General features: G+C 56.2%; 1 protein-coding gene across 1 annotated transcript; it reads right to left on the minus strand.

The window, feature by feature from the left end:
* Nucleotides 1-5764: 5764 nt before the first annotated feature.
* Nucleotides 5765-18777, minus strand: LIMD2 (LIM domain containing 2). The gene is made up of 5 exons (XM_082778795.1): nt 18610-18777; nt 10240-10384; nt 7702-7746; nt 7310-7449; nt 5765-6849 (listed from the first exon to the last, which is right to left on the minus strand). Exons 2-5 carry the CDS (start codon nt 10279-10281, stop codon nt 6690-6692), a joined length of 387 nt encoding a protein of 128 aa, XP_082634921.1. The 5' UTR covers nt 10282-10384; nt 18610-18777; the 3' UTR covers nt 5765-6689.
* Between the last annotated feature and the right edge of the window lie 2389 nt (nt 18778-21166).

Here is a 21166-nt window from a genome sequence, read left to right on the forward strand (position 1 = left end):
CTGATGAAGGTCACATTCATCCATTCCCTCTCTTCAAAGAGGTAGAACGGCTCTGTCTAGGTATTTCCACTGCCCCTGTTGTAGTGTAAAAATAGCTGTCTTCATTTCACCTTGCAGGAGAGTAGCTGGTTCGTTAGCTCTTCATTTGGAGATGCTTCTGATGGAGAGCAGAAGCTGAGGCTTATGTTTGGATTGTGCTGTGGTGGTGAGTTCTTCAGTCCAGGCCTGGGTCTGTAAATGGCCCTAAATCATTGGTTCCTACAAGGGCAGATTGTCATCATGTGTGGGAGAGGGACCTGGGCAGTTGACAACAAGACTGAGGAGATGGTTTGTGTGGCAGTGTCTGCTGTGTGTGTTTTACTTGGGAGTACCCCTGAGGAGGTAAGGTTAAGTGGGTAACTCCAGTTCTAGCTGATGAAGCTCAGCCTGCTTGGAAATGTGTTTATTCTACGTACCTGGAAACAGTTCCTGAATTGTTCTGCCTTTGCATGTGTTGCCATTTTAGACAGCAAAAATTTAGAGGAGTGTGGCCTCTGGGCTTCAGGCAAATGGGAGATTCCACGAGGTCCTCTGCCAGAACTGAAGCCTCCCAGCAAAAGTGGGGGAATCTGGGTAGCCTTGCATTTGGTGTGCTAGGGATTTGGGACCCAGTAAGTTTAGCTGTCCTGGAGTAGGGCAAGGGATTGGGTGACCACATTTCCAACTATTTTCAGGCTTTATTTTTTTTCCAGCATACTATCTTAGGAAAGGACGGAAATAGTGCTCCTATAAAATTCGTCTACACTACTTGCTCAGATTCTCATTTTTTCCTGGTACTGTTCTCTCTGTTTATGTGTCTCCTGGTCTTCATTGTTGCTACCACTTGAGCACAGTGGTTTGAATGCCACCAGGGTCCCCTGGGATGCTGATTTCCCCAGGCCCTAACCACAGCCTTCCCTGTATCCACAGCCTTTTCCCAGGCCAGGCTGTAGCTAGTTGCTATGCCAATTAAATACTGCAATATTTCTTAATGTAAATTATGAACAGATAAGAACAAATGGGTTAACAAGCTGATGCAATAAAAGCCCTGGTACATGAAACAAGTACATGCGTGGCATTTGTGTGCTCTTCCAGAACAGCTGAGAACCAGACAATTGAAGCTGTCCCAGAATAAAGATGTCATGTGGAATTAGAAATAACCATCTGCCGCTGCTTCCTGACACCCTCTGTGTGTTAGAACCTGGACTGAAGGAGAAATTTAGAAACCTGCAGGCCCTGAAAATCACTGTTAGTGGAAGAGCCCCTTCCCAGAGACAGTGCCTTCGTTCTCCTCCCCACTCGGTACGTTGAGCGGTAACATTTTCCCACTCTACTTTGTGCTGTGCAGCCTCACCTCAAGCACTGTGTGCAGTTCTGGGCACCTCAGTACAAAAAGGACGTGAAACTATCAGAGAGTGTCCAGAGGAGGGTGATGAAGATGGTGAAGGGCCTAGAGGGGAAGACATACGAGGAGCGGCTGAGGGCACTGGGCCTGTTCAGCCTGGAGAAGAGGAGGCTGAGGGGGGACCTCATGGCGGCCTACAGCTTCCTACAAGGGGGAGTGGAGGGGCAGGTGACCTATTCTCTGTAAACACCAGTGATAGGACCTGCAGGAATGGTGTTAAGCTGAGGCAGGGGGATTCAGGCTGGACATCAGGAAGAAGTTCTTCACCGCAAGGGTTGTCACACACTGGAACAGGCTCCCTAGGGACACAGTCACGGCACCAAGCCTGTTAGAGTTTAAGAAGCGTTTGGACTGTGCACTTAGTCATATGGTCTGAATTTTTGGGTAGACCTCAATGGTCCTTATGGGTCCCTTCCAACTCAGGATATTCTATGATTCTAACATTTGCTTTATGAACAGGAGATGCACATCTCAGGCCTGTAGGATGGCATGTTTTCCCCTGGACTCCACTCCCCCCTCTAGAGGCAGCTAGTTTATTTCCATAAATACAGCATCTGCTCCTGACCTGAATCTTCACTGTGCCTGTCCTTGGCTGGTGTTGGAGCCAGAGCTGGGAGAGGAAAATGACTCCAAGCTTGGGTTGAAGGTGGATACAATCAGCCCCAAAACACTGATCAATGCACAAAAGAAATAAAGCTAAAAACCTCCACTGCCTTTATGTTTTTGTGGTAATTTGTGTTACATGTACAGCGTGGCTCGAGGGAAGGTGACTTAAGGTAAGTTTCCTCTTTAAAGCCAGCACTAAACAGTTCTGAAGCAAATGTAATTTTAAATCTCTGAAGAGATTGGTTATACTGCTCTGCTGCGGCTATTTCTGTTAGGATAGTAAAGTCTCAACTAGGAACAACGTCTTCTGGATTTAATATCACTTGGGTGTGGGTGTATTGCATTATATCCAGGAAATGCTGGCACGGTTAGCTGTCATGTCACTTGTTCTTCTGGTGTTGATCTCTGCCTAGTGCTCTGTGTCTTATCCAAAACTGGACATCTGGATGGTATAGATATAAAAAGGATTTTTACTGATTTATTTTTTTTTATCCCTACAATTTTTTTCTTTTTATTATTATTTTTTTTATTACGTGAATTTATTGGCTTGAATTCTTAGGCTCTGTAAAAGGTCCCTTCTTGAGCTGAAAGGCAAGCTGGCTAACAGGGAAGCCTTGAGCTTGTATGGAAAAGCAAAAAGAAAGCTTTGGTGTGTGCAGTACAAATCAAGGCTTTTGGGCGCCTGTCAGTTTTGTACTGTCAGTGGAAAGACCAGATCTGTGCTGCGGGGGGAAGGAAATGCAGGTGGCAGTCTGCCATTGTCTGTGCTTCAGATGAAGCCAGTTTGAGTGTTGCAGGAGTCATCGATACAGCCTGGAATAGCTTTTTGCTGCTATTAAAGGCGCTGTTCTCGAGCTCTCTGTTGCCTTGCAGCCTAAGAGAGCTCCAGCATGTTGTGCTTTGGCTGCAGCTCTCGCTGCCTCTCAGGCTCCTGTGCCAGTTTCACTGTGCCGGAGCAAAAAAAAGCAGCCCCGACAGGGACAAGGACACGACTTGAAATTAATTCCAGGTAGTTCATCTCAGCACAAGTGGGTGCAGGTCCTGTGCAGCTTCCTCGAGCAGGTCTGTGTGCAGCATCGTCCCCCTAACTCTTGCTTCACTTACCAAATAGTGCTGGCTGCTTTCTGAACCCAGCTGATGCTCCTTATCACTCTGGAGCATCTTTGTCCCAGGCAGGCGCGGGGTGCCGCTGTGCGGTGCTGCTGAGCCGCTCCAGGGGGAGCACAGGGTGCTTTCGCCCTCGCTCAGCTTCTCCAAGTTGATGGCTGGCTTCTGGCCACTCCAACTAAAAATCTGTCGTGGTGTTTGGCAGCTATGGGCACTGGGAACCTGTGGTCTTTATCTTCTTTGTGGTACTTAAGCTGTTAAATCTTATATTTATGTGGGGTCTGAGCACCCTGGATCCTACAAACTGCAGGCGCACAGCACCAGCAGATCATCGGGCTGGACTGCTGCTCAGGGGAGGCTGGTGGCAGCTGGGATGAGGGAAGATGGCTTTTGTGCCTAAAGACAGAGATCTGAAACAAGGGCGTCGCAGTAAGAAGTGAATCTTTAATCTTTGTCTCATAAAAACCTCTCTGATGAGAAATTTCAAGCCGGGGTTTCTGTACTGCTGCTTCTTGGCACTCCCTGTGAATGTGAAGTGTGCATTGTCATCCGTGCACTGCCCCCGCCTTCAGACTTATCAGGCAGATCAGATGAGCACAAAGCGTTGTTTAAAACATCTTCCCATGTGCATTACCGCTAGGATTTCCCTGTGTACAGAGCTGGGCACGTTCGTCAGGGAGGCAGGAGTTTGCCTTTAGCTGCTCAATGTGCAGCAGCCGTTCTGTGAAAGTAGCTGGGTCGATTTCGGCTGTACCCATGTGTGGATTTGATATTAATCAGATTTCCTTCCGTCCCCTCAACTGTGCCTGGGTCAGCTTGCTGCAGCCCAGTTTGGTGATACATAGGATGTTGGTTTGTGTTCTCCAGATGAGAAAAGGGGGCTGTGCAGAAAGCAGTGATACAGGAGATACTGTATCTTTTTTATCTGTATTCAAAAGACCTCGCACCTCGTGGTCTTTTATCTGTTCCCTCCGTTTCTGCTGTATTGCCAAGACTTTGCTGTGCCCGTGTGAGAAAGGGGTATAGGAAGGTGAGATGGTAAAAAAAAAATGGGGATTGCTACTGTCTTTAGCCAAAATCCCAAATTTCAGTTTTTAGAGTGAAGGGAGGGAGAAAAACAGAACATTGTTCTTCTCATTTGATGTTCTTTTTTTTTTTTTTTTTCTTTTAACTGAAAGCCTAACACTTGAAAGTTTTTTTTTCTCCCTCCCCTACCCCAAAATCGTTTAGTATAGTTTAAAATTCTTTGTATATAATTTCCCTGCTGTGTGGAAAAGAGCAGCAGCCTGCCAATGTGAGAGAATGGGGAAGTGAAGCCAGCACGAAACAGGAAACGAAATTGAGGAGCCTGCTTTCATTTTCTAAGCCGGCGTTGCTGAAGGAAGGGACCAGAAGCTGATGGGGTCACGGGGCCCCCTCCACAGGCACTTGGTGCTTTTGTTTGTATTACAGTGAATCCTACAGGGTTGGTCAGGATGTGGCTTTTGTTATGGTGTAAGCGTGGTGTGTGCTGCACGGCTTTTGGTGTAAAGAGGAGTCAGCAGCTTCGGGTGGTTGTGGTGGTTGGAAGCACTTTGTGAGGCTCGGGCTCCAGGCTCTCTGTGTGTAGTCCTGGCTGTGCTGGCACTGGAAATCCCCAGGCAGTGCCCACCCCACAGACCTGCCTGCAAAACCTTGGAACTAACGAGCAGAAATGACTCCTCCGAGCTCCTGGGGTCGTCCAGCACACATCTCCAAAATCAGGTGGGACTGAGGGAATGGCCTCATGTTGCGCCGGGGGAGGTTCAGGTTGGAAATGAGGAGACATTTCTTCTCAGAAAGAGTGGTCAGGCATTGGGACGGGTTGCCCATGGAGGTGGTGGAGTCACCGTCCCTGGGGGCTTTCAAGGAAAGGTTGGACGTGGTGCTTAGGGACATGGTTTAGTGGGTGATACTGGTGGTAGGGGGCTGTTGTACCAGATAATCTTGGAGGTCTTTACCAACCCTAGTGATTCTATAACTGCAGCCTGCTTCATCAGTGAAGGAGAGCCGTGGAGGAGCCTGGCCATCAGGGTGTATCCCAAGCCCAAAAGGACCAAGGGTGAAGTATTGAGGCCTCCTGCTCCCCCGGGAGGAGCACCACAGTTACCTGGGCTGAGACACATCTGAAGAGGCACCGTTGGTTTCCCGTGGATGGCCCATGCCCATCTCTTCCCCTCTTTGGTGGTTTCTTGGCTGGGTCTGGGTTCTCCCAGCAGCGTTTGGTGGTGGACAGGACCTCAGCAGGAGCTGCTGTTGGGCTCTGAGCGGCCCAGCTCCCACAGTACTTAAAGCCAGGAGGTTCCTCACTGCTTTCTCTTTCAAGCTAGCCTTGCAAATCCGTGTGTGTGGAGGCAGCAGGTAAATAATAATTAAAAGCAGACCCACCTGCTTTCTTTAATCCCATTTCACTAGGTCTCCAGCCTGGCAGGCCTTGCTGGGCACGTTAATTTGTATTAATTTGTATGGACTCCCCTGTGCAGGCATCACAGCAGATGGGGATGGGCCAGGCCAGGCCTCGCATTGCCCCAGCTGCAGTGTGAAGCAAGCCCACATCGGGCTGCAGAGGCAAGGCACGGTGTTTATTGGTACGGGGGGGATGGGGAAGCAAGCAAGCCATTAAGTGTATGAAGGGCAAAAAGATCTAATTGATATGGCAGTGAGTTCTCTCTGAGGGTGGTCTGGGCTCCAGGTGGAAGCTGACGTGGTTACAACTGCAGCTTCGGGTCGGGGCTTGTAGCGCGCAGGGTGCTGATGCTGCTCAGGGCTTCACATCGCTCAGGATTTCCACACCCAGGAATAATTTCTTGGGACTTTATGGGCAGAAGCTCTTTCCACGGCAGCTGCCCAGACCTGACCGCTGCTCCCACCTCCCCGTGTCCCTAGGAACACAGGACAAGACAGGGAAGGCTTGGAAACCTTCTATTACAAAAATAAAAGAGCGCATGGCGCAGTGTCACACGTGAGGCCCTGCCGGGCTCCAATGCAGAACGTACCAAAGAAAGGCAAATATAAAAAAGACAGACACTGTTAAACAGTCGCAGGGCAACATCCTTAAGGCTGAACAATCCCAGCTGAACGGAGCTGATGCAAACCAAAGACCCTCCTTATTCAGAGCCCCAACAAGGCAGAATCGGTGTGGCAGGAGCAGGGAGTTCTGCTCTGACTTACAGGCTAGGTTGGGGCTGGCTCTCAGAGCCCCCAGATCTCCTTTTCCATGGTAGCAGGCCTGATATGTGTGAACAGGGCTGGGGCATTCCCATGGGGGCAAGTGCTTCTGGTCTGATCTCATCAGGGAGAGAGGGCTTCAGGTTTGGGGGCTACACCCCGCTCACCTCTGCCCTGTCCTTAGGGTGTGCAGGACCCCTCTAGACATCCTCCAGAGGCCTCAAAATCAGGCTGCCTCCCTTCCCTTACCGCCCACGGGCTCTTGGGGTCCCCTTTGCTTTACATCAGCTCAGTTAGCTGCCGGCTCAGCAGTGCTCCGCGCCGTCTCTGCTCGGCTCCATCCAGGGAAGGCTGGGCTGGGTCCCACTCACGCCGTCTTGGTCCCGCTCTCCACTTCCTTGTGCACCCACAGCTCTTTGTGCTGCTTGCGCCCGAAGCCCTCGTCGTAGTTGCCTTTGCTCTTGAAGAGCTGCTGGAAGTGGGGCTTGCAGTAGAATTCCCCGTGGAGCGCCGCGTAGCTGCCCAGGCTGGGGAAGGAGAAGGGATTGGGTGGGCAGGGGGCAGCTGGGGGTGCCGGGGGGGCTGGGAGGCTCAGAGAGGGGAAGAAGGAGGAGGGAACGTGCTGCCCCTTAGCAGAAAGGGCCAGCTGCTCACTCCAGGGGTCTTGGGGCTGCTGTGAGCAGCTTTAAGGGGCTGTAAAGAGGGGTCCTGCAGGGCAGCTCAGCCTTTTCCTCCCTAGGTGACACAGGGCAGCTCTGGCATCCCCATGGGGCTCTGTCCCTGCTCTTGAGGGGAAAAACTCTTCTTCCGTTCCAGGTGGGATTAAACTGAGTCTTGGGACCAGATGGGACCACTGCCCTTCATGCTGTGATTGGGAGACCGAGGGCCTTCCCCTGCCCTACAGGAGGGTGGGCTGCGGTGGGCAGGGGGTGCACATTTTGGAAGAGCCTCCCCGGCCCCAGCTTGGAGATACCCGGCACAGCTCACCTGAGCTTGGCATGGCAGTGCTTGCAGCAGAAGCAGGCGTTGTGGAAGACAAATTTATCCGCCACCAGCCGCTCCATGGGGTAGACGGTCTTCTGGCAGGCCGTGCACATCTCCTTCACCTGCGCCTTCAGGCTGAAGGACTGGGCAAGGGGACAGCACAGGGAAAGAGGGTGAGGAAGGGGGTTTGGAGATCTGGTGCCCATCTCACCATGCAGCCGCCTTCCCCATCATCCATGCTGCCATTTGCTGGAGCACCAGTAAGCCTGAAGCAGCCTCCCATCACCCTCCCAGTACCAGTCCACTGATGCTGGGCTGGATTGGTGCTCAGGCTTTAGGTTTCCGTCCTCTCCCCCTCACCATGAAGCTGTAGAGTGCCATAAAGCTGTAGGTACCTTGGAGCGCTGCACCGTGCTGCCTCCTGAGTTGTTCTTTGCCTCCTAAGGAGAGATGGAGCAGAGAAATCAAAATGAGAGCCTGAGAGACTAAAGGGGCTCGGTGCTGAGCTGTGCTAAAGGAGGAGCAGCAGAGGATTTGTACAGGCAGCTGAGCAGCAGGACCTTGGGGCACGCCAGCAGCCTCAGCCTGGCCATCACAGCACCCGGTGAGTCTCTGAACTCATTTGCCCAGAGGCCGTGACCTCAATCAGACCCCGGTGTGCATGTTGCTGCTTGCACTGTGCTGCTTCTCCTGAAGTGACGAGGAGGAGGAAAGAAAAATAGGAAAAGAGGGAAAGTTATTTATATATTGCAGAGGGAACTCGCGCCAGGAGGCCGTGGGACTTCCCTGGGGCCGTGGGCACAGAGCAGCCAGCTCTGCCACCCAGCACTGCTCACTGAGGCTTGGGTCCAGCACGTGCCACGGCTTTGTTTCGTCTGGGACCAAGATGTAGCAAACACACCGGCTGCTTTTTTTTTTAGAGGCAGCACACGAGCACAGACACAGGGGTGTCACGCTGTCAGCACTGCAGAGCACAGCCCCGGGGTCGTGCAGCTCTCCCCATCTGCCGGTGATCGCTGTCCTTGGCTTCCTACCATGCATGTCTCAGGCCAAGCAGGGCTGGCACTAACCCTCAGCGAAGCAGAGGGAGTGCAGCTGAAACATCCCTGCTTCAAGATCCCTTGGGACAGAGAGGGGGAAAGGGCTTTGGAGAGGGGCTGCAGCAGCCCCCATAGCACAGCCCCTCTCTGACCAAAATTAGGAAGCCTCACGTGCTGCCTGGTAAGTCCCTTAGGTAACAACAGCGCTGTTTGGGTGTGAGATGCTGCTCGTGTCCCTGCTGCCCACCAACTATTTACCCCACAGGGCTGCAGAGCGATAATTAATGCTTCTTGTGCTGGAGGCACACCGGGCTCAGCCAGGTTTTTTCCTGCAGTGGGAGGGTGCCAGGCTGGCCGTGTGCCCACCCGGGGTGCCCCTCGCCCTCACGAGGTGCGTTGTGCTGGGTGCCCCTCGCCGGATGTTTTGTGTCTGAGCTCCCCTGCCAGGCGCTGCTGCGCTGAGCAGGAAACGCCCGCGCCGTGGCTGAGACCGAAAAGCTTTCAAAACCTCCCCACAGACTGCACATGTGTGGGGCAGGAGGGGGAACGGGGCACAGGCAGGGCTAAAGATGAGCCCTGCTGCCTTCAGCTGCTTGGCAGGGGGGATATTGCTCAGCCCCTGCAGCTGTGGGGGGAGCAGCGGGGCAGATGCAGGCACTGAGGTGCCCCAACCTCTGCCCTCAGCATCTCCAAGCGAGGTCTCTGCAGATTCACAGGGGTCCCATCGTGAAGTCCCTCTGGTCTGCAGCTGCAACAGCCCATCACCTCCTCCTCCTCCTCCTCACTTAGTCACCTGCAAGCCTTTATTATTTTTTAGCCTCCCTTTGCACTGATGAAAATGCCCCCTTTCTCCTTCCAGCTGGGAACAAAGGGAGCATTTTTTAGTGCATTTTTCAGCCAGGGCTGCTCTGTGCTCCTCGTTCCCAGGGCAGTGACCTGGGAGCATCACCCCGCCACCTCCTCGTCCTTCCCCTTGTCGCTGCCGTAGCCCTGCTTGGGCAACGCGCCCCAGCTCTCTGCCCCCAGGGTGCTCTCCCACCCCCCTCCCCCTGCTTTGCCCTTCCCCCATTTCTCCTTTGTATTTTTGGAAGCAGTTTGTCTCAGAGACACACAGGAAGCTCTCACTTCGCTAAGCTGCCTCTTCAGACGTTTCCCAGCTGCTCGTGCTGACTGAGGTCTGCGATGTGATTTTTTTCTCCCTCCTGCTTGCACAAGGCTGGAGGAGGAAGCCAAAATCAACAGAGGAACATGGGCGGTGGGGAGACTCGGGCTGCGTAAAACCAGTTGCGTCCCTCGGCCCTGCTAAAGCATCCCCCGGTGCTCTCCGGAGGTTAGGGTAGGGTCTGAGGTGCTCTTTCTAGGCTCAGCTGAGCAGAGCGAAGGCAAACGCTGCTGCCTTGGAGCTGGATCACATCCGTTCCCAAGGCTACAGGCAACCCACCGCCTCTCGTCACTTCTCGGCAGCCTCCTGGCTCGGCTCAGGCTCACCAGCTATCGCTATTTCATATCTGACCCATCCTCCCATCCTGTCCCAGCAGGGGCTGTGCTTCAGCTTTGATGTTTTTCCATCTCCGAGCGCTCCGACCCTAAGCAGCTCGCATGCTCTCCATTGTGATCGCCGAAAGCCATGGAAACACAAACAAACAGCCGGCAGCTCCAGGCAGGAGCAGGGTGAGGGACGGGCTGGGCGCCGGGATGCTGGCTGAGCACCATGCTCAGCGAACAGCACCTTCTGCTGGAACATCCCTGCCCCTTGTCCTCACATCTCAGTAGCAGCAACCGCACCTTTGGTGGCTCTAAAATGCCCACAGCTTCCCTGCCCAACCTTCCACCCCGAGAACAAACCCAGCTGGTCTGGAAATTCGCATACAAACCACGGGGGGAGCGACGTACATGAGCCGGGGGGGTGCTGGCGGCTTCCGTGGCCTGGAACATGGTCCCTCGCCCTCCTCTGTGTGCTTGATCCTGAGCTTGAAGCTTGTGGCCCGACGGTCCCTGGGGAGGTGGCTGAGTGGTGCAAGGTGGCCTCTTGCAACACCTGGAGAGGAAATGTCAGCAGGATGAGGCCGGTTTCGTCACCCCAAACCCAGCAGCTGCTCGTCTCTGCAGGAGCCGGTGTCTGCTCAAAGCTTGCTCTGTGGGGTCGGGGCAGCCTCTGGGGTCCGGGATTCCTGGGGCACCCCCGGCAGGAGGTGCAGGTCTGGGGCACGGCGGGGTTAGGGAGCTGGCAGGCGATCTTGGGCGCTGAGCTGAGCCTAGCGCACAGCTCGGTACCTCCTGTCCCCTTTCCTATGCAAAAATATGGGCTGGGATGGGAGAGGGAGACATGGAAATGCGACAGCTCCTGCAAAGAGCCTCCAAACCGCGCATGGAAAGCAATTACCAGGCAATGGCCAAGCTGTTGGCAGCGAGGATAAGGGATGCAGCTTCCAGGCAGAGCTGCTGTCCTGCCCAGGCAGTGGAACTAGAGCCCAGGGTTTCACCGATGCAGCCACCAAAGGATTGGCAATGCTAAAATCACAAATATGGTGATTTTAGTCTAATTGTAACCCAGAAAAGCCTCGCTGAGGTTGAGGCTGAGCGTGGTTCCCTGAGAGGCTGCGGCCTCCAGGTGATGTGCTGAGCGCCCAGGAGGCTGAGTTCAAGGCGTCTCTGACCACTTTTAATGCAGCATGGAACAAAACAAAACAAAACCACCAGCATTGCAAACCAGTTCCTTTGGTACAAGATAAAAAGGCCCTGACATCCTCGCGGGGGTTTCCCCGTTGCACCTTAACTTGAAAACACCCAAAAAAGGCCAGGGTTGATGAGCCCTGTTCTGCACATGCAGAGCTGAGCACCATGAGGCGCAGAGGGAGGAGCAGAGCAGCAGACAATGAACCCGTGGCCTTAATCCCCAGCCCCCCCACGTTGTCCTGGGTGCAAAAGGGGGGAAAGGGGTGGCTCTGCAGGGACAGGGAGGTGCTGGGGGCTGGCAAGCCAGCACTCCCTGCTCCTGCTGATCTCGTGGTGACGTTTGTAAACGTGCCTTGGGTTTTGGAGGGCACTTTGGTCCCCAAAAAGTCCCAACACTCAGCAGCTGGCTTCAGGCATGAGCAGCGCCCAGCTGAGCACCCAAAATTAATGCCTGCTTTCAGGGTTCAGCTTTGCTCCGCGTCCATGAGCAGCAGCAGAGGAGCCGGGCTCACCCTTGCAGGCCAAGGGGCTGGGCAGCCCCTGCTGCAAACGTTTCAGAGCTCCGGCTGAGAACACGGCTTCGATTTTACCTAAATCATTTCCCGTCTCCTCTGCGGTTCGCTTGTTATTTCCTGCTCGCGAGCAGGGCGGGTGATGGTGCACGCAGGCGGCTGCTGTGGCCCCACGCGCACCCTGGGCTGGGCAAACGGGGCTGGGGGTGCAGCCCGAGCCCACGGCCCCTCTCTGCCCCCCACGTCCTGGCGCAGCACCTTCCCTCTGACATCTCAGGGGTGTGCACGGTGCCTAAAACACAGCACAGACCCCAAGGGGAGCCTGAGGAACCCAGCAAACCCCGCTGGTTTGCACCCACCACGTGCCTCGAGCGCAGATGCATGACCCTTGCCCTTCTCACCTGCCTTTCACCCTCTCCCCTACAAACACACCTCCACCCCAGCTTCCCTTCCCCTTCCTCTCTCAGCTCATCTTCCTCCCCTACCCGGTTCCCTCCTCTCCATTTTCCACCCCTCTGCACCTCTCCCCTCCCCACACACACACTCCCTGGCTCCTTCCACCTCCTTTTTTTTCCTCCCTTTGCCTCTTCTCCCACACGCAGCCTTCCCCTCAAACCCCAGACCCCAAACCCTGTTCCTTTCCACACCGTCGCAGTTAACCTGACCCACATTTTGATGCTCTCCCCCCAGACCATGCTCTCCATCCCGCTGCCCCCATCCCTCCCCGCACGCCCTGCTCACAGCCCCGTACCCACGCTCTCCCGATCAGCCCCACAGACACGAGCAGAAGTTGCTAAACGTCCTTCCTGCTGTGGGGCAGGAGTAGAAATCTTGCAGGGGAAGGGTGTGCTGAAGCGATAAGGGAAACACAACGAGTTGGAGACCGCGGGAGGGATTCTCAGAGGCTCCCAGCTGCTGTCATCGCTTTTTCAGGGAGGTGCTGGGCTGTACGGGGGGGGGGGGGGATTTGAGCCCCAGGCAGTAAACACACGCAGAGGAACCCCCATGGCACAGGCTTTGCTTAAGGACACATTGCCACATAGGTGTTGGGACGTCTTCACATTGCCAGGGCAATCTCCCAGCACACTGGAGGGGCTCACCGATTTTCTGAGGACCACAGGACAGCATCTGTGGCAAGGCAAGGAAGCCACGATCAGGTCTGTGCTGAAGGCTGGCCATAACTGCTAGCTCTGACTTCCCCAAACCTCTGTGCCCCAAGCCAATTTGCCACCTACCCAGCCCAGGAAGAGCAGGACACAGTACTGATGTCTCCTGATCATGCAGCCAGTGATTTCGGCTCAGGATGGGATGAGAGCACCTTCTTCACCCTGCACGTGCTGCTCTTCCTGCGTCCGATGAGCCTCCAGATTGGGCTTGTGCCCTCTGCCCACGGGGATGGAGCAGCCTGGTGGCAGCGCTGGTGGCTGCAGGGTGGGGAGCACAGAGAGGTTTGGATCTCACAGGGGTCTGGATCTTACAGGGGTTTGGCTCTTGGTGGCACTGGAGCCAGCACGATGTGCTCAGCGCCCAAGCTGCCAGCCAGGGACTTTCCTGGTGCTCTCAACAAGCTGTTTTTTAGCTCAGGACCTCGGGGTTGGAGCTCTTCTGGCACCTGCAGGGGACGTGTGCCTGCCGCCGTGTGAAAACAGCCAGGGAAGCGCCGCAGCTCTGCCTTTTGGCACTGACCAAGGAGCTCTTTGGGTTGAGGAAGGCAGCGCTCAGCCCAGAAGCTCCCTGCTCACAGCAGCGTTTGTCCTGCAGCCTCTCCTGTCCCCGCTCACCTTCCTGCCTGGCCCCCGGGGACAGGCATTAAGGACAGAGAAGCGTTTGGAGGGGGCCCCTCCGGGAAATTCCCAACCGACTGGAGGATGGCGGCATCCCCCCGGCCACAACCTGCCCCCAGAGCAGCCAGGCCAGGCGTGGGGTTTTTCCACCCTTCTCCTAAACCAGCAGGGCCGCCCAGGCTGCCCTCGGTGCCTCTCCAGCCCGGTCCCACGGGGCCCCCGGCGCGGAGCAGCCCGCTGCTGGCTGCACGCCTCGCCGAAAGCCGAAGGGTTTCCGCTACAGGAAAGCAACGTGACTGCAGAGGGCGAGAGGCCCCTCTCCACCATATGGTTCCCATTAAGGGCCCTGTGAAGTGAATGTTTACTGCTGGGATCGCTGGGCCACGGCAAGAGGCTTTCCCAAAGACCAAACGCAGCACGGGGGATCCGGGCCCCTTCCTTCCCCGGGTCCCAGGGGGATGCTGAGGGTTCCCGGCAGCACGGCAAGGCACGGGCAGGGGCTCAACACCTCAGAGAGGCTGTCAAGCCTCTCCCCCATGAAACTGAGCACCATCGATGTCCCCATGATCGTGTGCAGGATCAGCACAGCTTACACATGCAGGCCAGCCCCTGAGCAGCTCAGTGCCTGGCTTTGTGGCAGGGCTGCAGGGAAGGAGCTGGATGAGGCCAGCCCCAAGCCTGGGGGTCTCCAACTCACTGCACAGCCAGGCCCTGTATCTGCAGCCATGGGGCATCACGGCCAAACTACACCATGAAGAGTCAGCATTAAATGGGCCAGCAACTGACCAGGGGCTCAGCACGCCTGATGTTGCTTCAGCCTCTCAAGCATGGAAAGAGAGAGTGAGCTGCATTTGTGGGGGGATGGCAGAGTGAGCCCAGTGGTCTTGACTCCAACCTTGGCCATGGAAGAATTCGTCAACTTCAGATCTTGGCTCCTTGCGTGGCTTCAAGCCAACCACTTGACCTCACCAGTAGCAGCTTTGGGATGCTTTGGCTCAGGACAAAGCACCCTGGGGAGGACCACCAGGGCCACCGGTGCAGCCCCACCACCCCAAGCTGCTCCTGCCCGCACCCCACGGCCCCGCACTACCTTCCACCAGCCTGCCCCACTAATCCCCTTTCCATCCACGTCCCGTGCCCAGGCTGCCTCCTGAAAGGCTGCCAGTGGGCAGGAAATCTGCAGCCGAAGTGCTGAGGGATGCTGACAAGGAATACTTGTGGGGACGAACAGGGCTGCCTTTGTCAGGGCACCGACGGGGGGACCCGCACACGCTAGGAGTGAGCCCAAGGGGAGCCCCTGCCCACCCCTTCTGCTCTCCCACCTTCAGCCCTGCCCGGCTCTGCCTCCTGGAGGAGGTCACAGCCCTTGGAAGGACCGGGGCGAGGGGATCTGGGCTGGGCCAGCCCCTGCCTAGCTCAGAGGAGGCGGCTGGGGCAGGAGGATGCTGCTGGGATCCATCTGATTTCCAGGAGTGGAAACTGAAGCACGGAGCAGCCCGTTCCTTGGCCCACGGCCATGTTTTATGGCATCCCTGAAAGGTTAAGGTCTGAAGGGAGTCTCTGCGCCCTGGGATCTCTTCTCTTGCTAGGAGTCAAGATTGAGTGGACAAATGCAGCAGAAAGCCCACTGGGAGGTTGGGATGAGCCTCTTTTCCAGGCAGAGACGAACCTTTCTCATTAATGATTGAGCAAGCAGCAATGGCCAAAATTGCAGGTTTGAAGGTTCGGGTTGGACATTAGGTAAAAACACTTAACAGGGAGAAAGGCCTGGAAGCTCTGCAGCACGGTACTGATCAAGTGCCATATAAACGTGGTGCAAAGAGGCACGAGAGGCAAAGGGCAGGCCGTGCACCCTCCCTCCCCTTCTCATTTTTCCATAATCCCTTCTACAACCTCGTCATGTTCCACCTGGAAACCTCACCTTCTGGTTTCCTGCCTTTATCTGTTTACTGGCATGATGCCCACAGTTTGCCCACCCTAATGTTTGCCTCTCCAAAGTCTTTGTAAAGGCTGTGCCTGTCGGCCTCCTCTTTCCCCAGGAGAATCCAACCCTTTTACTCTGCTCTCCAGTCCTCCAGCTCCTTTGGTGGCTCACCGCAGGCAGGTGGATGCCCCACACTGGAGGAAACTTTTGTCTCTTGGTATGAATACTTCCCTGGCACCACAGAAAACACTTGGCCCTATGTTTTCTTCTCTCACCTCTGCCAGTAATCCTAGATGCTCATTCTTCTTCAGTGCCCTCCACTTGCTGAGGTCCCCCCGCCTACAGCAGCTTCTTGTTGCAGCTTGCCAAGCACCTGGCTTGGCTCAGCTCCACTTGAGCCATTTCTAGGAATCTGGCTCCCCGTCCTGTTTGCTGATCTGCTTTTTCTCACCATAGGCAGATGTCCTGCATCCTGCCAGCATTGCTCCATCTCACCTGGGCACTAAAGGGGCTGCTAACACGTTCAATCTCTAGACCTCCCCTTGCAGCAGGATCCAAGTGTCCTCTTTCCATTTTGCTGTATCTTCTTTGTCCTCTTTCCCCACTTCTTCATCCTCTTTCCTAGCTCTATCTGAAGTCATTTCCCTGGGGCAGTGTACCAAGGGCTTTCCTTAAATGTGGACTCGTTAGGCCACATTGTTTTGGAAGCTGGTTATCACATCGAAGGAAGATACCAAGATAACTTGACATGATCTGTGTTGAAACCACGCTGCATTTTATTCTGCTTCCCAACATTTAATTCCTCTTCCAAAACCTCTCCTAGAAACTCATTTTTATTGTACTCCAACCAGTGGACTTGTAACTACCTGTAAGTTCCCCTTCCCCCAAACATCACCTGTAGGTGTTATGTTGGCTGATCTCCTCCCTTGGAATATCACTGGTAAAACACCAGGCTTTGGCCTTGCACTTCCTACGTGGTTTAGCCCATACCTTGAACAAAGCCCAGAGAGCCCCATCAGCCTGGGAGCTGGTGCTGCTTCACCACCTGCAGCAAGAGCAGGGGGGAGTTCTGCTTCCAAAACCCAAACCCCAGCACAACCTCTCCCCATGGGCCTTCCACACCAGCCCTGTGAGCACTGCTGTGGGCTCCTGCCTTTGCTGCCCAACATACGGATTGCATCCAAAAAGTCAAGCCACCAGAAATGGCATTCGCATGTCAAGTTTCAAAAAAGCTCCTTATTTTTGAGCTGACCCATCTGTTCTCAGTTCAGCCTTCACCTCTGTGCTCTCTGGTAGGATTCAGGCTGCCATACAGCCTGGCGTGTGCAGGCTCTTGTGTCTGAAAACCCTTGAGCCGGCCACGTGGAGAGAGTTATGGGCACACCAGAGGAGTGAAAAATACGCCTAAATTGTGCTTAGTAGTGTTTGCAATAATCCCTTCACCCAGCTTTAATGTCCTCCATCCCAGCGCTGTGCTAGCAGCTAGGTAAGCTCTGCAACACCCCCAGACGGCAGATAGAAATGGCTTATCTGGAAAGTGAAAGGCAGACACCTCAGGAAACATGGCCTGACCATGGGCAACACTTGGAAAGCTGGGGATGGGCAAAAAGGAGAGGAAAAACCCCACCGCTGGGCCTGAAGGGGGTATCTGTAGGCTCGCGGAGCTGACACGCCAAAGGAAACCAGAAGTGAAACTCCCTTCCCTAACGAGAAGTCTCGTGGGACTTGTGTTGACCAAAAAAACGTCAGCAGCTTTGTTTTGAGCCTGGTGACAGCGAAGATGCATCCCGTCACTTCGCACCCTGTGCTGTGCTGGCCCACTGGGGGCCCTGCAGACCCTCGCTTCCTAACGGGGATTTGGTTCCCTCGGGGCTCCCACTGAGGAAGGACGTTAGCACGGGGGCAGTTTCAGACTACACTCGATCAGTTACCCTGCAATTATTATTTTTTTAATCTGCATTAATAACGCCGCAGACGAGCTCTTCCTGGCCTTAAATACGTGGCAGCTCAGCTGGGGCACCAGATGTCTTCCCTGGGAGAGCCCTCACACGACGTCTTCGGTGGACAAAGCCCAGCTTCCAAGGCATGATCCGGGCTGCCGAATTAGCCGGCTTTTCCAGAACTACTGCCCACCCCATGGACAGAAACCGGGGGAAAAATTGATCAAAAATGTGACCTGTGAGGTAGCTCGGCTGGTCTCAAGTGACCCAAGGGGATTGCAGAGATAAAGCCAGTGGTTAACGGTGCAGGACTGCGACCTGGGAGACCTGGGGTTGCTCCCAGCTCTGCTGCTCATTTTGGGGTGATGCTGGGCACACCATTGCATTATTTTTTTTCTGTTCCCTTTCCATCCCCCCCCCAGGCTGAAAACAGAGCTGATCTCCTTTGTGAAGCCCTGGGAGATCCCTGGCTGTTCGGGGCTGTGTCAGAGCTCGGGGTATTTGTGTTGTAATTAAATCTCACAGCCGTGCAACAGCCTCCCCGGGGAAGTGATGAAAGACCTGGCGCTGCAAAGGTTCAGGGCCGGGCAGGATGGGGCGCTGGGAGACATCACCGGGAATTAGCGGGCATCAGCCGAGAGGGATAAGGGGCTCGGGATCTAACAGGTTCCCTTCCATATCTGCTCCTTCTGATCGGCTTAATAAAATGGATCTGTCCAGCCCCCCTCCAGCACGCACTGCAGCGCACAACAAAGAGGGAGCTCAGCCCAGCGCGGGGATGTGAGCCCCGAAATGCTGTGCCTCCAGACCCCGCTGCAGCCGTGCCGGTGCCCCCAAGCTCCCCCCTCACCCCACAAAGCACCGGGTGCGGGTCCTGCACCCCCCCAGCCCACGCGGGGTCCGGGGTGCTTGCCCCCTGCCCCTCCCCAGCAGCATCGCCCCCCCAAAAGGTGCCTGGAGCTCTGGCAGCATCCTCTTTTCCCCCCCTGCCCTCGGGGAGCAGAGCCCCCCTTGTGCTCCCCCCACCCCAAATCTGCTTCCCGTGCCCCCCCTGGCCGAGCCTCCTCCCAAAGCAAAAGTTCCCAGCACATCTCCTGCCTGGGGGGCCGACCTCTGGGGCGGGGGCGAGCACAGGGGGATGGAAACCCCCACCTGCTGGGTGGCCCTGGCCAGCGGCACTGCTTTTGGGGCTCCCCAATCTTCGCATCCCTCCGTTCCCCCCATCCCTTTCTCCCTGGGTGCCTGCCTCTCTCCCTCCCCTCACATTTCCCCTCTCCCCCCCCATTTTCCCCTCTCACCACCTCCCCACCCCAGCCGCCAGCCCCACGCTGGGCGACCCCTGATGCTCCCCCAAATTTCGTGGTGCCCACCCAAGCTTTGTCTCCCACCCAGCGGCCCCGTTCTTCCCGGCGCAGCGAGGCACCCACCATACGCCTGGGCTCCGCGGTGGAGGTGCCGAGCAGGAGGGCTTGGCCCCAGCGGGGTCCGGCCGTCTGTCCGGCCGTCCGTCTGTCTTTTGGCCGTGCCTTTTGGCCGTGCCTTTTCTCTTCGCTGCAGAGGCCGGGGCTGTGGGCGCGGGAGCGTTTCCTGCGAGCTCCCACGGCCGCCTCGCGAGCCCTTTTTATCGCTCGGCCGCCGCGGTGATTGGTTCCCAGCTTCGTGCCGGCTTCGAGCCGCTGGCTCCTTTGTGTGGAGCCAACCTCTCACTCCGGCCTCCCCCAGCCCTCTCCCCAGGCCAGCAGGGCGATGCCGAAGCCCCCGGCCCACCAAAGGTTCCTGCCGAAATCGCCCCTCGCCCCCCAGCTCCCCGCCACGAGGCGCGGGTGGGCTTCGCTCGGGGCTGTGGGCTCGCTGTGCCTGGCACGAGGCCACGCAAAGCATCCCATGGGGACCCTACAGGATCCGACCCTCGAGGATCCCGCAGGATCTGACACTCCACAGTCCCCCTCCAGCCTCCTGAGGGTTTTGGAAACCTGGGGTTTTTACCCCCAGGTGGGTTTAGGAGCGTGCGTGGGGTGGTGGCGTGTGAGGTGCATTTCATGGCCAGGGTGGGTATTTGGGATGAGCAGGATCACCACCGAGCGTCCCCCCTGCTGCTGCTGGCTGTGGGGCCGAGGGGATGAGGTTTGGGGGCCGGGGGGTCCCCAGAAATAGGGCAGAGGGGCAGGAAGGACCAGGTAAGCACTAACAGTTAAATCTGCAGGGAACTCGGAGGCAAGCTGGGAGCAGGGAATTGGGGATGGGAAGGTGGGCTGGGGTTTGGGTACCCCGTGGTGCATACAGGGGCTTCCCCTTCCCCTCCCAAACCCCTCTGGTGTGGGGGAAATGGAGGCCAAACATGCAAAGTGCTGCTGGGAAGAGCTTTGGTGTGCGTTCGGGCTCCTCGGTGCAGCGTGGGGCTGGGGACAGCGCTGGGTCTGAGCATGGTGCCTGCTAACAGCTTCAGAGGCGGGCGAGCGATCGCTTTGGAAAAAAAAAAAAAATCCGTGCAAAAAAAACAAAAACATTTACAGGATTTACGGCGGTGTTTACCGGCTGAGGCAGCGGTGCCGTTCGTCACCTCTGGCCCCCGAGCAGCCTCTGCGGTGAGCGGCCTGCTGCCACCCGGGGCAAAGGGAAGAGGAACCAGAGAAAATCCACAGCTGCCAGGCCTGGTGGCAGGGGCAGCGTGCACGTATGCGCACACACACTCACACACACAGACACACTCACGTGCACACAGGTACTCACACAAAAGCACACGCATGCTGGCATGTTTGTGCACACACATGCATGCACGGACACATGCACAAGCACATGTGCATGCTCCCCCACACACACACATATGAGCCCACACATGCATGTGCACATGGCTGCGTGCACCCCAGCTGTTGCACACAGCCACGCGTGCACACCCATGGAAGCAAATGCATGCTAGCGTGCTCCTGCACATGCATGGTTGCACACACACAGCCGTGCACACACACCCCCGTGCACCTACACACCCCCACCTGTGCACACACCCATTGTGTGCACATTGCTGTGCACAACCCCCTGTGCAAATCCCTGTGTGCACACACCCCCATGCATACACACACATGCACACGCACACCTTGTGCACACACACACACACAGAGCTATGCACACACACACTGGTGCACACCCATGCCCCTTGCACACCCACACATGTGCACTCACACACCATGTGCACACACACCCATGCACACACACACCTGTGCACACACACACACATGCACACACCCACTCCCCTTGCACACCCACAAACACACCCCATGTGCACACACACACACTCATCACACCCACACCCCTCGTACACCCACACCCATGCACACCCCCCCCCATGTGCACACACACACAGCTATGCACACCCGCACCCCTTACACACCCACACCCATGCACACACACACTATGTGCACACACATAGCTATGCACACACACCCCTTGCACACCCACACCCATGCACACACACCCCATGTGCACACATACACATGCACACAGCTATGCACACCCACATCCCTTGCACACCCACACCTGTGCACACAAACCCCGTGTGCACACACACACAGCTATGCACACACAGCTATGCACACACACAGCTATGCACACCCACATCCCTTGCACACCCACACCTGTGCACACACACCCCGTGTGCACACACACACATGCACACACACACAGCTATGCACACCCACATCCCTTGCACACCCACACCTGTGCACACATACCCCGTGTGCACACACACACATGCACACACACACAGCTATGCACACACACCCCTTGCACACCCACACCCCTTGCACACAACCCCCATGCACACACACACCCCCTTGTACACCCACACCCACACCCCATGTGCACACCCCCCCACACCCCATACACCCCCCCACACCCCCTTGCACCCCCTTGCCCCCCCGTGCCCCCCTTTGCACACTCCCCCCCCCTCCCGTTGCACACCCGGTGCCTGGGGGGGGGGGGGGGGGGCGC

This window comes from Aythya marila (genome assembly GCF_965140915.1).
Source record: "Aythya marila genome assembly, chromosome: 25".
NCBI lineage: Eukaryota > Metazoa > Chordata > Aves > Anseriformes > Anatidae > Aythya > Aythya marila.